This window comes from Lepisma saccharinum, chromosome 13, assembly GCF_977018435.1.
Source record: "Lepisma saccharinum chromosome 13, izLepSacc3.1, whole genome shotgun sequence".
Taxonomy (NCBI): Eukaryota; Metazoa; Arthropoda; class Insecta; order Zygentoma; family Lepismatidae; genus Lepisma; species Lepisma saccharinum.
In genome coordinates this window covers 12,774,250-12,797,263 of record NC_139241.1, presented here as the reverse complement: position 1 = coordinate 12,797,263, position 23,014 = coordinate 12,774,250, and the positions used below count along the sequence as shown (strand labels likewise).

At 39.5% G+C, this 23,014-nt stretch overlaps 1 protein-coding gene across 3 annotated transcripts in view; it reads right to left on the bottom strand.

Annotated features, from left to right (window-relative positions):
- The window catches only part of LOC145997178 (mitochondrial protein C2orf69 homolog), a 179,997-nt gene that overhangs the window by 64,333 nt on the left and 92,650 nt on the right, over window positions 1-23,014 (bottom strand). For all 3 annotated transcript variants that reach the window (XM_083133870.1, XM_083133873.1, XM_083133872.1), the window contains exon 2: window positions 7,621-7,764. In XM_083133870.1, coding sequence (XP_082989996.1) covers window positions 7,621-7,707 — 87 coding nt within the window. In that variant the 5' untranslated portion in view covers window positions 7,708-7,764. The remainder of the gene's footprint in view (window positions 1-7,620; window positions 7,765-23,014) is intronic.

The following is a 23,014-nucleotide window of genomic DNA, read 5'->3' as shown; positions in this document are numbered from 1 at the left end:
AACAGATGGCTGACAGCTCCTTGGTTCATCATGAACTGTCTAACGACATTCTTTAAACATCTGGACCCATTTCCTCACCATCCCTTCACTCATTGCACCCTCTCCATAGGCCTCACACAGTTGACGGTGGACGTCTACCGGTTTCACGTTTCTTGCATTGAGATAACGAATCACAGACCAGACTTCGTATTAGGTGGGCCGATTGATTTTCTTGAACATTTCAAACCTTCAGAAAACTACAAAGAAAAAGCATGACCTGCTCTCATGTGTGGTTGTGGCTTACTAACAGATGAAGGACATTAGCGAGAACTCACACGGTCGCGACTGCAGCGGCAATATTTGCAAATGGTACTTACTTCACGTGCCCAGGGCAAAATAATAAACCAAACTCTCCATGTGAGTGCATTGAAACATTAACATGAGCCAATTAGGCAACGATGACCAGACCAATGGGCTTCAAGACAATGGTTTCTCTCGCATGACAACGTGCAACCACACACCGCTGTGTCTGTTCAGGAATGTATGGCAAAACTCAAAATTACGGCTCTTCGACAACCCTCCGTATACCTTCCTCTCTCTCCACAGTTGAAAAGGGCTCTGAAGGGGACATGGAATAGAGACCATGCTGCCCGAACCTGCAGAAGTGTTGACAGACTTGTGTCAATTCCAGAGGGACTACTTTGAAGGTACCCAGGACAAATAATCCATAATATTTTCATAGTTATCTTACAAGTCTCAAAACTTTCCTGACAGAAGTTGCATATAACTAACTTTAAAAAATACAAAAAATCAAAGTTTTAAGTCTATTGACAAAATATTAAGTTGTTCATGAATTTTTGTCATTATAATTTTTTGTCAATATTTTTTAAAAAACAGGGGATTTCAGCCTCATTGGGAGATGAGTATGAGTAAGTGGCTGCCTTTTGTTGCTATGTATGTTACTAAATGCACAAAATATATAAAATTTGAATCATTTAAAATATGTTTTAATCTTTTCATTTGCCTTATATTTATCTCCCATACTGAAGGACAAGCTTGATCCCACTATTAAGAATATGCTAGAGGCACATATTTAAGTAAATAAAACATCTAGATTTCAGTACAAAAACTAGGCACATTTCGTTTTCAAAAGCAGTATATGAAATGGCATTTCGGTGTTAAAATGGTTTTGAGGGTGGCAAAGGATCGCGTAGGGACACGCAATGCCTGGAGCCAAGACGGGCGCATTTTCGTATCTCACGGAGGTCGTCGCTACCTTATATCTTCCCCCGAGGATCTTGACGTTCTCCCTTGAGATGGGGTGCAACGCAAACTGAATACGAAGTGTAATGAAGAGCATATGTGACTTTTGTCGTTATGATACGCTGTGTATGAATAATTGTGTGTGTGATGTGTTCAAATCATGTGTGTTTAGTGTGAGTTTTTTGTCCGGGTTCTTGTTTATGTTATCGTTTTTTAATGTGAGTGTGTGTGTGTCATTCCCTGATGCTTTCCTCCATGCTATTCTGCTTGACAGGGTAAGTAATAATTCTAAATTTAATTTTGGTATGCTAATGTTTCTTCTCCCATCTTGTTTCTGTTCGTTAAACCTCAATTCTAAAAATGGCTAATCTGGCAACAACGCATCTCGGTGACAGTGGACGAAATTCTGAAGAGGGTCGTCGCTCTGCTAATTGTCCTGGCACTCCGCCCCCCGCGGTCAGCACAGCCGAAATTCTCGGAAACGAGCTGAAGACTTGTCCGAACTCACTGTTGGTGTCACATGTGAATGCACACAGCATTGAAGCACACCTCGATAGCTTCAAAGCTATTTTCTCCCCCCTGAATCTCCACTGCATTCTTGTATCGGAGACGTGGCTTAATCCTCTCACACCCTCCAGCATGGTCTCCTTGCGAGGCTACAACGTCTTCCGAAACGACAGGTTGGGGAAACGAGGTGGCGGGGTGATGGCACTGATAAGGGAAGATATTACTGCGGTGGTTGTGGCTAAATCTGACGGTAACTACGCACGAATGACAGAATATCTTTTCCTGGAACTTACCATCAACAAACAGAAGCTACTGCTAGCTGTTGCGTACCGTCCACCTGGGACGTGCTTTGTAAATTGTGAAGAGGAACTGGCTAAACTCATTCCCATGTACTCGCATGTATTATTACTGGGCGATCTGAACTTTCATTTAGAAACTGACAAACCCGAAGTAAATAAATTCCGCGCTGCTATCTCTTCTTACAATCTAAATATTTTGAAGCTCGATCCTACCTTCCACACGGCTACATCGCATTCTTGGCTAGATGTCATCTTAACAGGAGACTGCTCTCGAATCACCAAACATGGACAAACGAGCGCCTGCGGTCTCTCGTTTCACGATCTTATTTACGTTGCTTACTCGCTCAATGTTCCGAAATCCAAGCCAAACATAATTGAATACCGCGATTTAAAGAAAATTAACCCCGCTTCACTAAACGAAGATGCTACAAGAACCCCATGGAATTCAATATACAGCTTCACTAATATTAACGATAAGCTTAATGAATTAAATAGTCTAATCTTACACCTTTTCGACAAACATGCTCCACTCAAGAAAAAACGCGTCACGCGGCCTGCTTCCCCCTGGATGACCGACAGCATTCTCGCACTTATGGCGGAGCGCGATTCGGCTCACCGCAGGTTTAAATCTGACAAGCGCCTCAAATCTCCAAATACTTTAAACAGTTTTAATAACTACCGCGTGTTGAGAAATCGATGTAATCAGGCCGTGCGCAACGCAAAGAGAAGGCTTTCTTACGAATTATTAAATATGCAAGGCAACCCCCGAATGTTGTGGAATAACTTAAGAAATCTAGGGCTAGGAGAGAAACGTAACGTAGATCCTACTCGTGTTTCGTCCCTTGATGAATTAAATACACATTTCTCTCTCTCTAATTCAATGAATAACGATGCTAAAAATGTTACTATTAGAGCTATAGCAAACCACAAAACAGAAATGATAGAGTTCAATTTTAACCCAGTCTATGAGTTCCAAGTTGCAACTGCAATCGGTCGGATCAAATCTGGTTCTGAAGGAGCCGACAACCTCCCATTGCGACTAATAAAGCTGATTTTACCTCATGTATTGCCATACATCACTGACATTTTTAATCTTTCTCTGCGCTCTGGTATTTTTCCAGATAAGTGGAAAATAGCACACGTTCTTCCTCTCGCCAAGACTGACCCCGCCACTTCCATAGACAACTTCCGACCTATCAGTATTCTTCCCGCGCTATCGAAAGCATTAGAATACATTGCTCACGACCAAATCAGCCGACATACAAATGAAGTTCTGGCTCCATTTCAGTCGGGATTTAGACCTAATCACGGCACTAGCACCGCCATGACTCACATAACCGACGACGTCAGACAAGCTATGGACTGCAGACAGGCGACAGTTTTAGTTTTATTGGACTACACAAAAGCTTTCCAGTCACTCGACCATGATATTCTCATTTCCAAGCTAAAATCATTTTTTAATTTCACCACCTCTGCAACCGACTGGGTCAAATCCTACTTAACTGGACGTAAACAAAGGGTGGTTTATGATGGCAAGTGCTCGGCGCTATCTGAGATTACTTGTGGCGTTCCGCAAGGAAGTGTACTCGGCCCTTTATTATTTTCTTTATACATTAATGACCTACCAAATATCTTGAAACACTGCCGTTATCACCTGTATGCCGATGACCTCCAGTTGTACTATTCTGCACCCCCAGTAATGTTAAACGATGGTATTTCCAAGGTTAACGAAGATATAGAGAGGATTGTTAACTGGTCGCTAGACAATGGCATGTATATTAACCCTAATAAAACACAAGCGATTTTGATTGCTTCCGATAAACTGAAACGTTACGTAGATCTTAACATTCTGCCTTCCATTCTTGTAGATTCGACTCACATTCCATTTAACCAAACTGTTAAAGATCTGGGAATTGTATTAGACGGAAATTTATCATGGTCACATCACACAAGTTCGGCGTGTAGAAAAGCTTTCGCATCTCTGTATTCTATAAGACGCATGGGCAAGTTCCTCCCCACCTCTATCAACGCCAAACTATGTCAGTCCCTAGTTTTATGCCATTTAGATTATTGTGACGTAGCGTATTCCGGCTTAACAGGTGAGTCAGCTAGACGTCTGCAGAGTGTTCAAAATGCCTGCGTACGGTACATTTTTAATTTAAAATATTGGGACCACCTATCACCTTATTATCTCAAATTGGGGTGGCTACGTATGCAAGAAAGACGAACGCTGCACACTCTGATTTTACTTTACAAAGTTCTCAACCTCAAGTCACCTTCCTATCTCCTCTCTCGCTTCCAATTTCTTCACGAATTTCACGATCGCGACACCAGATCACGCAGCTCCTCAGTTCTCTCTATCCCCGTCCACAGATCAAACTTCTTCTCCAACTCTTTCTCCGTATCGGCTGTAAGACTATGGAATCAGCTGCCAGAAAACACTAGAGCAGTAAGCTCCGTCGGTTCCTTTAGCAGACGTGTTCGCCACTCTCTTCAGAGTAGTCGTTAGATCTTCCCCTGTCAAGCAGACTAAAAAAAATGCATGTGCAAGTGAACGAATTCTTAAAATACCTTGCAGTTACTTAAATACAATTTTAAATTTTGCATTCTTTCATTCCATATTTAGTTTTTTGTGTATTATATATTTTGTATTTTTTGTGTTATATTCAGGGCTTTAAGACTTGTGTGTATGAGTATAATGTGTGTGTGTGGACCTATGTGAAATGACTTAGGGTACTTTGTGTATAATATAATAATGTATAATTTTAAATGTATGGTTGAGTGGAAGAAAATGCTTTGTACGGCCTTAACTCCGCCATTTAAAACAAGGCATTAATAAATAAATAAATAAACCCTAAATTTGTTTTTAAAAACTACACCTATTACATAAAATTAATATTTCCTTTCTAATAGTACATTATGTAGTTGTCCGAGTATTGCGTTTATTCCTATGTAAACGAGTCCATTTTTACGTCCCAAATATTTAGAGCAGAGTTAACCAATTTCCGTGGTTTGCATTACCCACAGAATAATTCAGACTTCAGAAAGTGTCATGGTGGCATCTAAACTCTAAATTTCATGTTGAACAGTTTATTTTGCATTTAGCAGTTCATTTCGCCTCATTTCATGACAAAACAAAACATGGTTGAAAAATTCCCCTTACACCTTTCAAAAACATTGAAAATTAACATTACAGTGTTATTTCACATTTCGTGTTTCCGTCAAAAATGAAATATGCATACCTCTAGGAATACCACAAAACATTATCTGTTTTTTTAATATGCTGATGGCACATGACATGAAATATCATCTTTTCATTATAAATTTTGTCTTTCTGAAATGTTGAATATTAGATATAAAGATAAGAAAAGGAATAGATAGAACACTTATCTGATTCAAAGGTGACAATTTTTTCTTACAGTACTCTATCCATAGCAGCAGATATAGGCATATGAGTGTTTCGGTTCATCAGTTTTTGACAATACTTTTATTAATCTGATTGTTCTAGTATTTAATCCAGTCCAAAAATTCTGCCACTTTGTTATTATTTTATCACTACTTTATATCATATCAGTATATTCGTTCTTCATTTTCATAATTTAGCATTTTAGCCACATTATTTGTATTACATTTGGCAAATTTTTAAATATGCAGAAAAATGTTAACTTAAAACAATACTAGAGAAAAGATCACAAAAATATATGGCTAGGAAGAAAAAGAAATCCTGTACATCAGTGTTTCCCAAAATGTGTGTTACATTCTGGAATGCTGTATACCCTGTCCCAGCTAACTGTAGAGCAGGGCTGTGCATAGCAGCAGAAGAGGAGGAGCGAAATCGAGTGGACAAAGCCAGGTACCAGGTAACTCCAGTCGCCCCCTCCATTATGCAATCCCGTTCCTCTGTTCATTGGTGGAGCCATCTTGTTCTCATTCACCTGCTTCACAGATAGCTATGACAGGGTACAGCTTATGTTGAGGGTTCAAGAAAGTAATTTTTGAAATGACAGACATTAAATTTACATAATGTGGAAGAAATGTAAAAATACAGGTTTTGCAGAGAAATTATATTAGATGGACAGTTTTCTTTTTTGTTATTTTGAACATTGTTTTAAAAAAATTGAAAAGCAATTAATTTTTTGGTCGTTTATTTCAAAACACCAAGATTTAAACTATACAAAATATTCCAAAATGTGAAACATTTTCATCTCTTTAGAATCAGCATTCTATAAAGTGCATGAAATAGGTCTTTTCACACCAACATGTATGTACCTTAAGTATTTTTTACTTACAGTGCTGTGAAAAAAATCCGACACAGTAAAATATTTTTTAAGTATGTCCTGTTTCACTACCGAAGCTATAAAATAATAAAGTTTGAAAACCATTGTCATAAAGCACAAAAATTATTGCTGATTTTCACTTTCAAAATATGCAGACATGAAAAAAGATTTCCTTCACATGAAATAAAGGGAAGTAACACCATAACTATTTCTGGAATCAAAGATACTATTATAACAGATTATTTTGAGGACTGATTATTTCTTCCGAGAAGAAGGAGGATAGAGAGATTAACACCCCTCATGTAAAAGAACTGTCCTTACTATGCATTGTGTAAAGGGACAAAGAAAAACGCGATGAAGTTTTTCCAGCAGTGTTTGTAGAGCCTTTGAGTAAAAGGCCGCGTTGCTTCGAGCGTTGGCTGCAGAAGTTTACATGCAGCAGTTGGCATCGAGATCACTGGGTATGGAGAATTTGCGAATTTGATAGTGCTATCGGTAGCAAGTTGCAGTTAGATATTCGTGGACTGTTTTTTGTAGATGTCGTTTGCCTAGTGGACAGTTAACAGTGACCTGTGTTCCGGATATTTGAATGTTCGCGTGATTGGGAAAAGAGCGCGCGGAATTTTATTTAAATACAGAACTGTTTTCTCGTGGCAACTTTTATAGCGCGAGAAGTGAAAAGAACACTGCAAGTGTGTAGTTGTGAACTGAGAATTCCTAATCGAGGTGACAACGTTGATATCAAGTTCGACCTTTGAACTATGAATGCGGTGGTGAATTACTTCGAGGGATAGACGTTGAAGATCTTCGAGGGAAAGAAGACATCAAGGAGCATCTGCCAATAGTGTTCCTAGTGTCGAGAGCTCTCGAGATGTGTACTTTTATATCGGAAGTGTTGATTACAGTCAAAGTGAAAGCGCAGAGCTGAGTAAATTTCGTAAGTAGGTCGACCATATTCTTTTAATTGAAGTTAAAGTGTTTATTTTCTGTTTATTAATCTATGTTACTAACCTAAGATTAATCTAAGGCAACTGGAGGTAATTTTTGTATTAGTTTTAACTATGTAAAACAAAGCCCTCCAGCTTTCCGGGGCAAATAAAAATTTTATTAACCGATAGTTTCTTTTAGAAGTTTGTAATAAAAAACAGTAAAGAATCCTTGGGGTTTTCTTAAGCAGTTTTAAAGTGTACATTAGAAATGTAAAACCAAAAATATGTTCTAACGTAAACGAAACTGCGACACAAAAAGTCCAAAAACAACTTTCAATGTTATACTATCTGCATGCCATCACTTACCGAGTGTTCTGAACTTCCTTGCCTCCAAATAAAAAAGGGTAGAACAATAGGTAGAATACGTTCTTTTAATCTTCCAACAATATTCATTCAGTAGCCTTCTTTTTCTCAATTCCTTGAGAATCTCTTTTTACAAAGTGCTGCCATCTGAAAGACAAATTGTAAAGCTTTACATTAGAGCTTGTAATTTATATGCATATGAATGACAAAAAGTTCAATAAGTAAGACTGAATTGCACCTTTTTTACATAGAAACCTTTGGGGCTGAGTATAAAGATAAAAGTCATCTTCTCCAAATGGTGGTGTTTTTTTTAAAAAAAAAATCAGAACTTTTTATTTCCTATATTTTTACCACCTTGGATAAGTGACAATGGCGGAAATATAGGGATAACTACTATTACTACTGCCTTAGGACGAAACTGTTAGTTAGTCACTACTATAAATTTAATTTTGTATTGGTATTTGCACTTTTTGTAACATTATGTTGCAATTCTGCCACTTTTGGTTAATCGTGATATGATTAGATAAAACTGATGAAAGAACACTTAAAAAGAATGACAAAGAATAACCACGGACCAGCCAGAACTCTAAACCTGGGAATTTCGATGTCAAAATCAATCAAAGTCAACCTTTTGGTCACCAAGCTGGTTACTCTGAATCTCACTACCTAATGCTTTATTTATATGCACATAGCGTACAATAACTAATGAAAAACCCTTAGTTACTTTAACATAATGATTTCAAAATCAAAATGAGCAAAACTTAAACAAGGGTTAAGTAATATTTGATGGTTTTTTTCTCAAAAATGTTTAAAGGCATCACTTTTTTCTATCTTATTGTCAATTTCAGTAATAGTGCCCAGTTACAAAGTTCCATACTCACCCTGTATCTTTCGGGTACAAATTTGCAAGTAATATCCATCAATAGCACTAATTGTGTGCTTTATTCAGAACCTATAGTGGCATTAAAATGATACCTGTGAAATATGCATTAAAAATGTTCCGCATAGTTTCTTACTTTAGTCCTGGCAGGGGTGTATAATATTAGGCACATCCAGAAAGTACGTTTCCCACTCGCCCACAGGTGGCAGTAAATGCGTATTGAAACCGGTTTTGTGCATCCGTGAGAGGCACATGCCCTGGCTAGTGAGTGTCCTAGAAGACGCCTCCCAAAAGTCCTTAGTAGCTATGCGGCAGCAATGAAACATGGTGGCTATTATTCCATCTCCTGCCGTGTACGAGGTTCGTTCGGTGGTCAAGTTCTTGAATGCACAAAACATACAGCCGATCAAAATTCATCGTCAGCTGTGCCAGGTGTATGGACCAGACATCATGAGCAAGCAGGTGGTGCGTAGTTGGTGCAGGACATTTACTGAAGGCTGGCAAAATGTGCATGACGGCGCGCGCAGTGGGCGGCCATCGGCCGTTATGGACGAGCTTGTGGAGTAGGTGCAGCAGCGCATATTGGAGGATCGTTGCATCACGATCACGGAACTCAGCAGCCAATTCCCGCAGATTTCTTGGTCGGTGTTGCACGACATTCTTACCAAATGCCTCTTGTTCTGGAAATTGTGCGTCTGGTGGGTGCCGAAACAAACTGATGCCCGAACAACACAAAGGAAAACGCATGGGCACGGCACTGACATTTCTGCAGCGTTACCATGATGATGATCATTTTCTCAACCGGATCATCACAGGGGATGAAACGTGGGTTGCATACAGCACCCCCAGAAAGCAAGCAGCAGTCCATGCATTGGCGTCACAATGGATCTCCATGCAGGACGAAGTTCAAACAGACTGTGTCGGCACGAAAAGTGATGTGCACGGTGTTCTGGGACAGACAAGGCATTCTGCTCATCGAGTTTTTGCCCAGAGGTGAGACTGTGAATGCAAACCATTAATGTGAAACACTGGGGACATTGCGTGAACCATTCAGAATAAGCGACGCGGTAAGCTCAGTGCCGGGGTGATCTTGCTGCACGACAATGTGAAGCCGCATATGGCTAAGTGCACTGCAGCCCTTCTGGACAGGTTCGATTGGGAGGTGTTCGATCATCCATCCTACAGCCCGGATATCGCTCCCAGTGATTACCACCTGTTCTTGCACCTGAAAAAGTTCCTGTCCGGTCAACATTTTCACAGCGACAAAGAGGTTCAGACAGCTGTCACACAGTGGTTCAGCACCCAGGCGGCACACTTCTACGACACAGGTATACAGAAGTTGGTCCCACGCTATGACAAGTGCCTGAATTCCGGCGGGAATTATGTTGACAAGTAACTGGACAAGTGCTGTACCTGTGGCAATAAATCATTGAATGAAATAATGTTTCCTTTTTGTGCATGACCCCAGGGAAACTTACTTTCTGGATGCACCTAATATATTTTCATAAATAACACCATTTTTTTAAAAATCTATTAATAAATGGGGAGAACATTATATGTATTCAATTGTTGACTATAATTGCACATTAATGTTGTGTAGTATATAAATTAATGAAATGCAGATAATAAAAGTCAATTAAATTAAAGCATTTTATAATTTTGACAATGTAACTGCACAGATTTTGGCACAATTATATGGCACTCATACACCACGAAAAAAAACTGCAAAAAATTCCATGGATTGTTTCATAATTGAAACGTAGCTCCACATTAACATGCTTCATAGATTTATATGTAGCTGCACATAAGCCTCACATCATGAAGATCACTAAAGCTCGGAGGCTCAAATGGTGTTTAAACCATTACAACTGGACCTCTGGAGCAATGGAAATTTGTTCTGTGGAGTGACAAGTCAAGATTCACACTTATTCAGTCCGATAAGCGCCCGACCCTGTGGCCAAGTGGTTAGCACATCGTGCTGCGATGCCAAGGGTCCCGGGTTCGAATCCCGGTCGGGCTTGGTTGTTTGTGAATGTCCATTCATCAATTCCATCATTTCATCACTCATCCCCATCTTTGCAAATTAGCCAAGAGGCACAAAACGCGAAGTAAAATAAACTAAATCAATCAATCAATCAATCAGTCCGATAAGCAAGTATGGGTGTGGCAGATACTCAGAGAATACCTTATGCCACAGTGCATTAGTGCCCACAAGGTGGTGGTGGCAGCATAGCGTGAGGGTGTCTCATGTTTTACACCGTGGGGCTATTGGCCATGGGACTCGCAGTTGTACTGTAAAATTATAGACAATGAGCTGCTCCCAACATTGTGGCATTTTTACAGAATGGACCCCTGATATTACCAGAATGATAATGTTAGGTGTCATATTGCTGCTACTACTTTGTGTTGGTATTAAAACTACAATGTTCAACACTTGGATTGATATACTGTTTCCGAGGATAAAACCCCCCTTACCTATTCAAAGCTCAGGCTGTAAAGGGGGCCTCAGCACACACAAGGACAAACACAGTAGAACACAACTCTACAGAGGATTATAATAACCCTTCATCCAGGCACAAGAGCCTCCTGGGGCTGCAAGAAGCAGTTACTGGGATGTACTAAGCAGGGTTGGCATTTTTCCCATGTTTTTTTTCTTTTCGATAACCCCCCCCCAAAAAAAACTGGGTTTTATTGTTTTTTTTTTCAGGTTCTGTTTAAAAATATATATCTTGAAAATGAAATACACTATTACCCTGGTAGTAATGTATCGTAACATTCAATTTGTATTGCTTTATACCCTGTCCTAGCTATCTCTGGAGTAAGAGAAAGAAAACAAGTCTCTGTGCAAGTAGTGACGTGAGACTGCTAAATCAATGAACACATGAGAGGCAACTGAATTGCGTGCTATGAGTGGCCTTGCTCCAGAGATAATTGAGACAGGGTATAGTTGACTGAATCAAAAACAATTTCATTGAACCTTTCTGTTAACATATTCTGTTCTAAAATATTTGTCCAACAGTTTGATTCTACTCTTCCTGGATGCGTAATAGTTAATGCTGTTGCTATGTGATCAGTTTTCAGGGTTGCATTCCCTGAGGAGACCCATACTTTGATGTATGCAACAATCAGACTACCGGGGGGGGGGGGGGTACAATATATGTTACAAGCCCTGTTTGGGGGGGGGCAGATAACAACGGTACTCCTTAATGGAATCTTACTATAGGTGAGGACTAATAACGTTTTATTTTAACAAGAAATGCCTATGATGCCAGAGGTCCCAGGTTCAAATCCCAGCCTGGGCATGGACATTATATCTATGTTCCTTCATCAATTTCATCACATCACTCATTCTCATTTTTGTGATCATACAATGTGGCAGAAAAGAGAAGTAAAATAAACCAAATCAACCAAACAAGATAAATACATGTGTGTGTGTGTATGTGAATACTTGCATGCAGTGATGGTGATTAAGGGATGGGAAGTGGAGCAGCTCCCCTCGTTTTGCTACATTTGAGCCTACACTATGCTAAACCTTATGTATAAAGGGAAATGAAACTGTCCTTGCCCCCCCCCCCCTTCAGGTTTGGCACCTTGCACCCCCAGATTTAGAACCCAATCGCTGCCACTGTTTGGATGCATCATCGTTTATGAACATAACACAATTTTGAACAGTTGTTATGATGAACACATTAACAAGCAACACAGTAACATGCAGGGTGGCTACAAACAAGCAGAAATGAAATTCCCTGACTTTTCCAGGTTTTCCAGGACAAAATTTATATTTTTCCTTGACAATTACAAACTAAACTAAATCGATGTTTTTGCAAATGGAAATAATAAACTCATACAGATCCAGGTATGGATTTGTTAAAGTACCAATATTATCTTCTATGAAATTAACTTAATTTCTCTATTCTCTATGATTTGAATTCAAACAGCAAAATAGTGAATTTCGAAAATTATTACAATTCACAAGCTAGGGAAGGATTACGGAATTTTATCATACGAGTTAAGTTCAAAATAAAATACTTTATTATTTTTAAAGTTACGATTAAGAAATACAATTTGTAATTTATCAGTCTCCTTATACATTCTCGGTATTATATGTTGATATTTCCACTGAGGTTTGGAACCCTCTGATTGGAAGAACCATTTTTTTATGCATAAAACTACTTCTCTCTTCTTTGTAAAGCACACAACTTAACTCTTGCATAAGCGAAACAATTGAATTGTACAAAAGAAAGTGTCATATTTCCTTACATTATCAATGGGATTTCTGCTTCAGTATCAGTATATCCAAGTGAAGTACTGTGAAACTCACAACATGCAGTTATACCATTATTGCTGACGAAAAGGGTATGTAGGTATTAGAAATGTAATGCAAGGAATTTATAGAATTGCATTGTATAAGTACCTGATTTAGCTAACCACACATTAAAGCAGGAACACACTGTTAATAACAGCTTCTGAAAGTTCATATACGAGGGGCGTCCAGAATAAAGCTCCAATGGTGCCTATACGCAGAACTAGTGATCGGAGAGCGACACACACACACACATGCAGGCAGGAAGCTGTGGCATGTAGCTGTAATCTTGTGCAGTTGAAATGCAGCCGTTTTAGGACAATTCTAGGTTAAAGATTGCAGATCTCATACAGTCTCCGACCAACTGTAATGTAGCCTACGTGTAGTAATCAGATTTTAGAACACTCAGAATTTGGCACAGAGCCACCAGCAATCATGTGAGGTGTGCAGACCGGATGTCGTGACTGATAGTATGGTCAGACGATGGTGCAGACAATTCATGGAAGGCCAATCGAATGTGCACAACCCCATATACAGCTGAGTACACACGGGCCTTTTGCATCACTACAGGTGAGAGATCTTGGGCCACTCCTGTACAGCCCTGGCCTTGCATGTACAGGCTTTCATCTCTTTGTTTAACTGAAGAGGCTTCTGGCAGGACAAGGATTTGACAGCTATAGTGCGGTAGAGATATTTCCAGTCTTTGTTCTCAGACACATATGCCATGGGCATACAAAATTTAGTGCCCTGCTACGACAAATGCCAGAACAACTATGGTGGTTATGTCGAAAATTAGGTTAGGACTCACTGTTACTAATGCAATAAATTACAACTGATATTCTTGTTTTATTTATGCCTAATCGGTAGCGACCTTGATTTTTTGTTGTTGTTTTTTTACAAATTGGTGTATTATTTGTATTTTTTACTATTTGGTGTAATTTTTTCCAAAATTCACATTTTCATTTTCATGCATTTTCTGGCAAATAACTCAAATTATGCCTTCATGGTGTTTTTAAACTACTGTTTCAAATTGTAAGTCACATGGCCTACGCCTCTTCGTGAGAGTTTGATATTTTGAAAGTTATTTTCCATGCCCCCTTTTTAATTTTAAGGTAAGGGTTTTAGATAATGGAATTTTCCCTGTATATACGGAAGGGTGCATAATGACCATAAGTGGCGACGCACCCAAAAAATTTAAATCAATCAATCTCACGTGACAAATACCGATATATTATGGCACCAAAAATTGGAATTATCTTTTCTTGACTTGTTACTGTTATGTTTCCCAAAATTCGCGTTTTTGTTTTAGAACATTTATCTGCAAAATATACCGAAACTTAATACTCCATTGTGGTTTTAAACTATTATTTTAAATTGTAGGTCACATGGTCTATGTATTTTCGTGACAGTTTGATATGTTAGAACAGATTTTTGAGGAAGTAAAAATAAAGTGCTCCCCTGCACTTTGCCATGAAGGTGTATAGGGGTGTGGATCACAGCTGAAGGTGGGTGTGATGAAATCAGCGCCACACTCCTGGCTATCTTTATCCCTCAAAGTTTCATCCAGGTACCCGCTTGATATGATGCTGGGTGGGCACCGGAGTAGTTTGAATATGTGGAAAAGATCCCGGTTCTCCCCCGCAGGGGATCGACCTCTGGTCTCTCGCATGGTAGTCAGATGCCCTAACGACTGAGCTCCATTATTTCTCGCTCGACAAATCCCGATGGTGCGCACTTAGCTTGGTAATTCAAAACACATCTCGCGCGACAAATACTGAAGATGTGGCTACCGTGTGATGGTAGATATGCACTCGATCTCCTGTTAGAACCCAGCCACTTTTCTCTGTGATGGAAATGGTTTTGATAGAAGTTGAAAAAATCGTGGGAAATACACGATTTAATGTGGCTGTCGGAATTATTACATGTACGGTATAACAAGCATTATAGTTTACTCTTGAATAAAATGTTGGAAAACTTGCACATTTTATGTACACAAACATAGCCTAGAAAAGACAAGAATGTTGGATTTCATGGAATTTTTTGTTGTTTTAGGACATTTTTTTAAAAAGAATCGCTAAAAACGCCAACAATTTGCATTTTATGCCAAATTCGGATTATTTCGATATTTCGCATGGACGGAAAATGTGTCCAGACATCACTGCACATTCATAAACACAATGTCGCAGCAATTACCATTTTTCACTGTTTTCGCGTTTGCGAAAAATCAATGTCCCTACTAATTGGAAATTACTTTCTGGCCACCCCTTGTATAAATCAGTAGATGGAAAGTGAAAATTTAGCAGGGCTGGCAGAGAAAAGTCAATTCTTGAAGAAAGTGATTTGATTTTATGATTGATTGATTCGAGTAAATACGAGTATGATATTAAAATATTTACGTATTTAATAGTATTTTATTTCATAATATTGGACATTAACTTCACTCAGTGAGAGATTAATGACCATCTCTCACGAGTTTAAACAGACAGGACAGAGAGTGGAGTTAATTTCATTGCAATACTAGTGTTGCAGTAAATTTGAGGTTGGGAGCATGCATGCACTTGCCAATTTTTATAACGTTCACTACTGCAGATTTATGTTTCACTTTTTCGTGATAGTATTCAATATATATCCCGTTTTGTATGATTCTTCTTGATATCTAAGAATAGTGCAATGTCATTGTAAACGCATGTTAACGTGTGCGAAACCAGTAATACGTAAGGATGATGAAAGAAAACCTTCGTAAGCACTACTACATTAAATAAGGTGAAGTGAGCCAGAAGAGTAACAAAATTCCAGCAGCATATTTGCAGTCTAAAGCTCTTCTTGTTTATGCATGCGATGTTGCAGTCTGAAGACATCCAAAAAAAATCAATTTGATACGAGTGCCATGCATGCAATTTCTGCCGCATGTTGTAGTGTCGGGTGGCGATATTCAACAAAAATCGTATGTATCAATGGAGCCTATTTGTTTCCATGTTCCTTCAGTTTGTCCAACAAAATGCCTAACTACGATGTCCGATCACCTGCTCCCATCCCCTCCATCTGTTGAGAGTTCTGTCCCCCTTACTACTCCCATACGGGCAAGAAAAAAATATAATTCAATGCATTTTCCACATAATATTTAGAGGCTTAACACATTTTTCTGCCCCTCCGGAAATTTCTCTCTCTCTCCCCTCCTGCCATCACTGGTTTCTGGCGCCATGGTTGTGTTGTGCATAAAAGGGGCCTAAAAGTTGAGGCCGAAACTTAGCAAAAACATTTCCTGTACTGTTCCCGTGCAGAGTTCCATAACGATATTTAATAATAATAAATTTTAAAAAAAATATTCAATCAAGACAAAATTCCCTGACATTTCCCTGATTTTTTTTGACACCTCAAATTCCCTGACTTTTCCTGGTTTTCCAGGTCTATCGCCACCCTGTAAAATATATGTTTCTCTAATTGAAGGGTATGGTGTGAAATGTTATTCTGCTCCCCTGAGAAAAATTCTCGGGGTACCCTTGCTTACAAGAAGATCACCCCTTCCATCCTAAAATTGCAGAAGAAAAACCAATGAAAATAGCATACTCGGTTGTTAGAAAAGAAGATGCTTTCTTTCATGGTGTAATGATGTAAATTTCATTGTGTGAAGAAGTAAAATGAGGAAAGTAGAGGAAAGTAAACACAAATAAAAAGCATCCTCACACACTCCGCCCTACAACTTAAACTTAAACTGGTAAATGATGAAAAGATTCTCTCGGGCTATGGACCAGGTAAGTTGTGGAAAAGATTCCAAGCTTTCGAGAGCTAACATCACTCTCATCTTCAGGGTAGAACTACTGCTGGTGGTTAACCTGGCAGTTTGCTAGGTCTCATTCCAACAGCTGCTTAGCCTTTAAATATTAAATCACACTTCTTGCACTTTTGCCATTTTTCTAGCGAACAGCAGAAAACAATAGAATGGCACCTTAGTCTGCCTACTTTCTACCCGAAAATGAAGAATACTAATTTTTTGCCTGCCCTTGACCAAGAACAGAAAAACCTTCTAGCAGTGTTGCATTTTCAACCGGAAGCAAGCAGAGGGAGTGTGGCTGATGCAATCAGCTGTTTGCCTGTAATCCTCCCCCTGCATTGCTAAAGTGTGCAGCATTCTTCGACACATGATCATCACCTTTATTCATCACCAAGTCATTCTGAAGAGAAGAACCGTACATAAAGAAAGTAGAGAAATAATATTTAAAGTTGTTGAAGTTTTTAACAATGAAGAACGATAGGAGAGTTATAAATGTGGCAACACGAGGGCCCTGAGGGAAGCTGCAGGAGTATATAAAAAAAAAATGTCCACTTGTAGTTTGCGAGTTTGCTTGAGGTTTTCTCATCTTGCTCGAGTGGTATAACTATCAGAACAGTCTTCCAATATCAGGCTAAGAGCATTGAATTTTCTACGAGTACTGCTTCCATTGTTTTGTCTTATTGGTAGAAACTTTCACAAAATATATAGGTTCCAAATGAGTATAAAGTACAGGAATAGAAATTCAGACCTAAAATCTTCATGACTCGAGGTTCGGATGTTGGGGATCCAGGATCCAAGTTCACGTGTCACATTCAGGATTCAAGGTTTCGATGTCAGATAATGGTTCAGATGTCAGATCCAGGAGCAGATGTTTGGATCAGGTAAATATCTAGAAATATATTTGGGGAGGGGTGGTCCAAACCAAGTGTCTAAGAAATAATAATGTTTTAAATTAAAATAATTCAATTATAATTATATTAAATATCAATTAAAATATTTTTCTTAATATTGCATTTTTATTATAACATTAATATGTAAAAAAAATGTAAGAATATAGATATAACAGCACGTATTCATTACCTAAGTTGAGTATCCCTAAAATCTGTATAAAAACAAGGATATTAATGTCAAATAGATACAGAATTGAATATTTATTGAATAATAAGGATGTTATCCAATTGACGAAGTAAAGTTTCTGATTAATATTTTATGCATATAATCAGAAGTAGTAGTGTGCATAAATCTTTGTACTGTCCTTCAAAGCAGTATGATTTCAACATAATAATCATTGCCTATGGTAAACAAGGACATTTTCATTATTTTATTTTAGTACTTGGTAAGTGTTTCGGGACGGTTCGGACCCCGCCCCCCCTCCCTCCCTCAATATGTCCTTGTTTGGAATCTCTGATATGGTTTTAAATGTCGGGTTCGGAACCGAGGTTAAAATGTTAGATCCCGGATATAGGCTTGGATGTTGGATACGGAATCCATGATCTATGTCAGATCCAGGTTGAGATACCGCAACAAGGTTCGGATGTCAGTTCCTGGATCACGTTTGTATGGCAGGTCCCGAATTCATGTTAGGATCTCGGATTCAGTATTTGGACAATTGCTCATACCAAATCGGAACAGTGTGCAATGGGGAAAATACCATCGAAATTTTCCATTTCTAACGAAAAACTACCTCAATTTCAAATATGTGCGATCCTTCCTTTTCATCACAAGGTCTTGAATGGAATGAAGTTGCAATACCGCATGACATAAGACCAGTGATGTGCAGTGATGTCGACACTTGGGGTAGCAGTCAGTGGCGTGCACCTTATATTTGTTGGGTGAAGAGAAAACTTGCTGGCTGAGTGCTCACATATTTGACACACCCCATAACTGAAAATGAAATCTGTTCGCACAAAACTTGCAAAGCCATGGACGGATTAACGGTGAGAAGGGTCCTTTCCAACAAATTAAAAACTGAAAACATGTCATCAATCTAAGACTAAAAGGTGATCGCCAAAACCATGATGTCTAAAATTACGCTACTACCCCTATAAACCATAAATCTTTAATGACAAAAACGTAATTGGTGGCAACCCTTGATGTCTAACTCGGGTTCGATTCCCGGGGTGGGTGATCTAAGGTCGGAAATTTTCCAGCCTTGTCCCCACATAAAGATGCTCTGGGGCTCACCCAGCCTCAATTAAATGGGTACCTGGTAACAACCATGGGGGAGGGGGTTATAGGCGGCCGGAGCGTGGTTCTGATCATATCACCTCCAAAATGGCCGGGGTCGGTAGGGCCCCTATATATGCCTCATGGCATGGTGTAAGTGCACAGGGAATTTTACCTTACTTTGCCTTGAGGTCTAAAATTATATTATAGCCCCCTAAGGATCTAAAAACTACGTGATCACTCCAAAATGTATAAAACTATATAGTTAAAGTATCCTGTGCATGGCACCTTGCCATGGAGGCACATTTAGGAGGGCCCTACATATTTTCTATGTCGACCATCTTGGAAGCGATGTGATCAGCACCATGCTGCGGCCTTCTTTATCCCCCTTCCGGATACCATTTGATTTGAGGCTGGGTGGGCACTAGAGCCGCTTTATGCTAGGAAAAGCCGGAAAAATTCCGACCATTGATCACCCACCCCGGATTTCCTGCATGGCAGTCAGACTAGAATCAAGTCAGACTAGAATTTTACGAGAAATGCAGGAAAAAGTCTGCATAATTTTAACAAATGTATAATTTTCCAGGTGTGAGAAAACAGTGTCATATATACATCACATCATACATTTTCTTTTAAAAAAATTGAGTTGAATTCATTATGGCGGCCACCAATATGGCGGACTTTTGTATGGAACACACCAACGTGGTTCCCCTAAGCCTAACCTGTTTCTATCATGACCAATTGTACCCAGTCTAATTCCTTTACTTTTTATAGGGTATGTTAAGGGACTTTTGAATCACCCTCTAGGCCCTTATATCTGACTTTGTCAACATGAGGTCAATAATTTTTATTAAAATGGTGACACTGTTGCCGCTGTGAGACGAGAATATGGATAATATTTTAAACATGATGCCATTTCATTGGACAATGTAATCAGAATGTGGGTGGAAAACTTTGAAACTACGGGAAGTGTTGGAATGTGACATGAACGATTTCCGTCCCAGATTATCCGAGTGTCAACGACGAAATTGTTGTCACCTGTATGACGAAATTTTCAAAGCACGAACTTGGCTGTGCATATTTCGCACATGGCAATGTGTAAGGACGTAGTTGGTGTGTTTGTATTTAAATCAAAATAATAATACATAAAACGTAGTGGTAGTTTTGTTGCATTTCAAAAAGCCCATTTTTATGCAACAACCTGTATACACCAATGAATGTAATGAACCAAAGTTCCTTGACGGCTGTTTTCTCCCAGCGCTCATAAGGGTCCACTTGTAACAGACCTAGCGTTAGAGGCACATATTTTTGGTAAATAAAAAAGCAAAATTTCGGTACAAAAACAGATTTCGGGTTCAAAAGCGGTAAATAAAATAAAATTTCGGTGTTATAGCGGTGAATAATCACATCAACAGTGCTATATAAAATGACATTCTGGTTTTAAAATTGTGAATATAATCCAAAATTTGATATGAAAAGTGCACTTATTTCACAAAATAAACTTACAACTTCATATAGTTACCAGAGTATTACGTTTATTCCTGTGTAAAGGGGTCCATTTTTGCTTGTCAAATATTTACAGCAGAATTAATCAATTTTCCGTGAATTGCATAACTCACAGGATACTTCAGACTTCAGAAAGTGTCGCGTAGGTATATAAACGGTAAATTTCGTTTTTAAGAGTATATTTCGCATTTTGAAGTTTATTTCGCATTATTTCGTGACAAAAGAGGGTAGAAAAATGCGCCTCACACCTTTCAGAAACATGAAAAATGAACATTACAGCATGTTATTTCATATTTCGTGTTTTCGTCAAAAACGAAATTTGCATGCCTCTACCTAGCGTTTACAACAGGGCGAGGGAAGAAATTATGCTCTTACAGTAGGTTTAGCAGTATGGAATGTCTCAGATTCTAGTTTGTTCGGTGCCGCGAGTGGCGTTCGGCACCGTGGAACACGAAAGTAAACGATGACAGCCGAAAACACGGGAATCGATCGCTGACAGTCGCTTTCCTGTCCAGTTCAGAAGGTGCCTGGAATCAGTGTTGCCACTTGAAGAGAAATTTCCTCTTCTCCATAGAAATTCGGACCGAAATTCAAATCAAAGGGGAAATTTGAAAATATCGGCTCTATATTAGTGCAGATTATAATAGGTTTCAGTCTCGCATTCACATTTTCCCGCTTTGCCTTTTTTCTTCCATTAAGTCTATGTGTCTATTAGTATTTCTATTTGGTTTAATTTACATAGCCTTTCTACTACTTGGGTTAATAGCGACGATAACGATGAATAATGATCTCATAAAATGGATGATGGAACAAACACAAGTGTACACCGTGTATCAAAAAGAATCATCCGATTTAAAAGTTCTATATTTAGGAAACCAATGGACATAGAACCTTGCAGTAAGTTGTAAAATACATGTTGGAATATAAAGTTTCACTTACAGTACGTTTTACGTTGTTGCAGGTAGGTACGTTCCGAAAATCTTAACGAAACGAATTTAACGAAGGTAACTGGGCTCATCAACCTAGTGAAACGAGTTAATTTCCAGACTTATGGGACGCTCTAGACGAAAGCACAGGCGCAGCGTCCTCGTGCCGTCGAGCGGAAGGCATGTCCTTATGGCAGAAATAAACTCTACTGTGGGCATTGTTACTCATTTTAATCACATTGTAAGAACAGTTGAGGCACACTCGTCTTACGCATGTTGCTTCATATAGCTCTCTGTTAAAATTGTAATACATTTTCCGAACTAGTGCAGTTTAAAGCCATCATGCACGCGCGTTGTCTATACGCAGCAGATGATTCTCACCGAACAAACCAGCCTCCTGGTCCGTGCGTTTGGTGAATCTCGTTCTTGCACGAGAAGCACGGAAAGCGGACTTTTGGGACAGCATAACGAAACGCACGAGAGCACTTATGGGACGGCCAGTTACCATAACTCGTTTAACGCGTTCAACTCGTGCGACTTTCGGAACGGGCCCCTGGTGCTGCTTACTCTTTAGTCCGCTTCAAGATGGCATCCCGACAACCGAACGCTTTCTGCGCTCTCCACTTCAACAAATGTGGTCTGTTACAGTTGTGCAGCGTGAGTTTCGTCGTAAATACGGTGCTGCACCACCTACTGCTTACAATATTCGACGTTGTGCGCAGAATGCTGCCTGTTGCTGGGTTGCCATCCTGACGCGGACTAAAGAGTGAGCTGCACCAGTGGCACCTACCTGCAACAAAGTAAAACTTATTGCAAGCGAAACTTTATATTCCAGCATGTATTCTACAACTTACTGCAAGGTTCTATGTCCATTGGTTTCCTCAATATAGCATTTTTAAATCGGATGATTCTTTTTGATACACCCTGGATATTCATGCCTGACAAGCGTTCGAACCTAGACTGGCTGGCTATAAGCATGTATATGATTAATTTATTTAAAATTTTCATACTAGTCGGTAGGGCGTCTGGCTGGCACGCGGGAGGCCCAGGTTAGATTCTCGGAGTAGATGGTCTAAGGTCGGAATTGTTCAGGCCTTGTTTTCGCATAAAGCTCTGTGGCTCACCCAGCCTCAAATGAATGGTTACCTGGGAGTAAAGGGGGTCGGAGCGTGGTTCTGATCATATCACCTCCACAATAGCAGAGATGATCGAGAATAAGGTGGGGCCCTACCACCACATCCCCAAAATGTGCCTTGATGGCACGGTGCCGTATGCACGGGCAGTGGCGGCGATTTGATTCCAAAACGGGGGGAAGGGAGGGCAAGAACGGTTCATTGATTTATTTTTGCTTCATTTTACTTCGCTTTTTGTGCCACTTTTGGCTAATTTGCGATAATGGGGATGACTATTGATATGATGAAATTGATGAATGGATACTCTCAAACATCCACGTCCAGGCCAGGATTCGAACCCGGGACCCCTGATATCGTAGCGCGATGTGCTAACAACTCCGTCACGGGGGCGGCCCAAGGACAGTTCAGGTTTCCCCTGGTAGAAAAGGATTAGCATAGTGCGGGGGACAAACGTGACAAAAAGTGGGGTGGCAACTGACCCTACCCCCGCAAATCGCCGCCCGCCACTGTGCACGGGGAACTTTGCCATATATACGAACATGGGTGAACGAAAATAATAGAAAAACAACAACTGGAACTACCACTTATTATTATTATTTGTCATTATCTTATGATTTCTTTAGATGGAGGGAAAGGGGCGAATTGGGAAATTTTCCCCTCAAAAAGAGAAATTGTACCGACAGATTGTGGCGACACTGCCTGGTGTAGAGC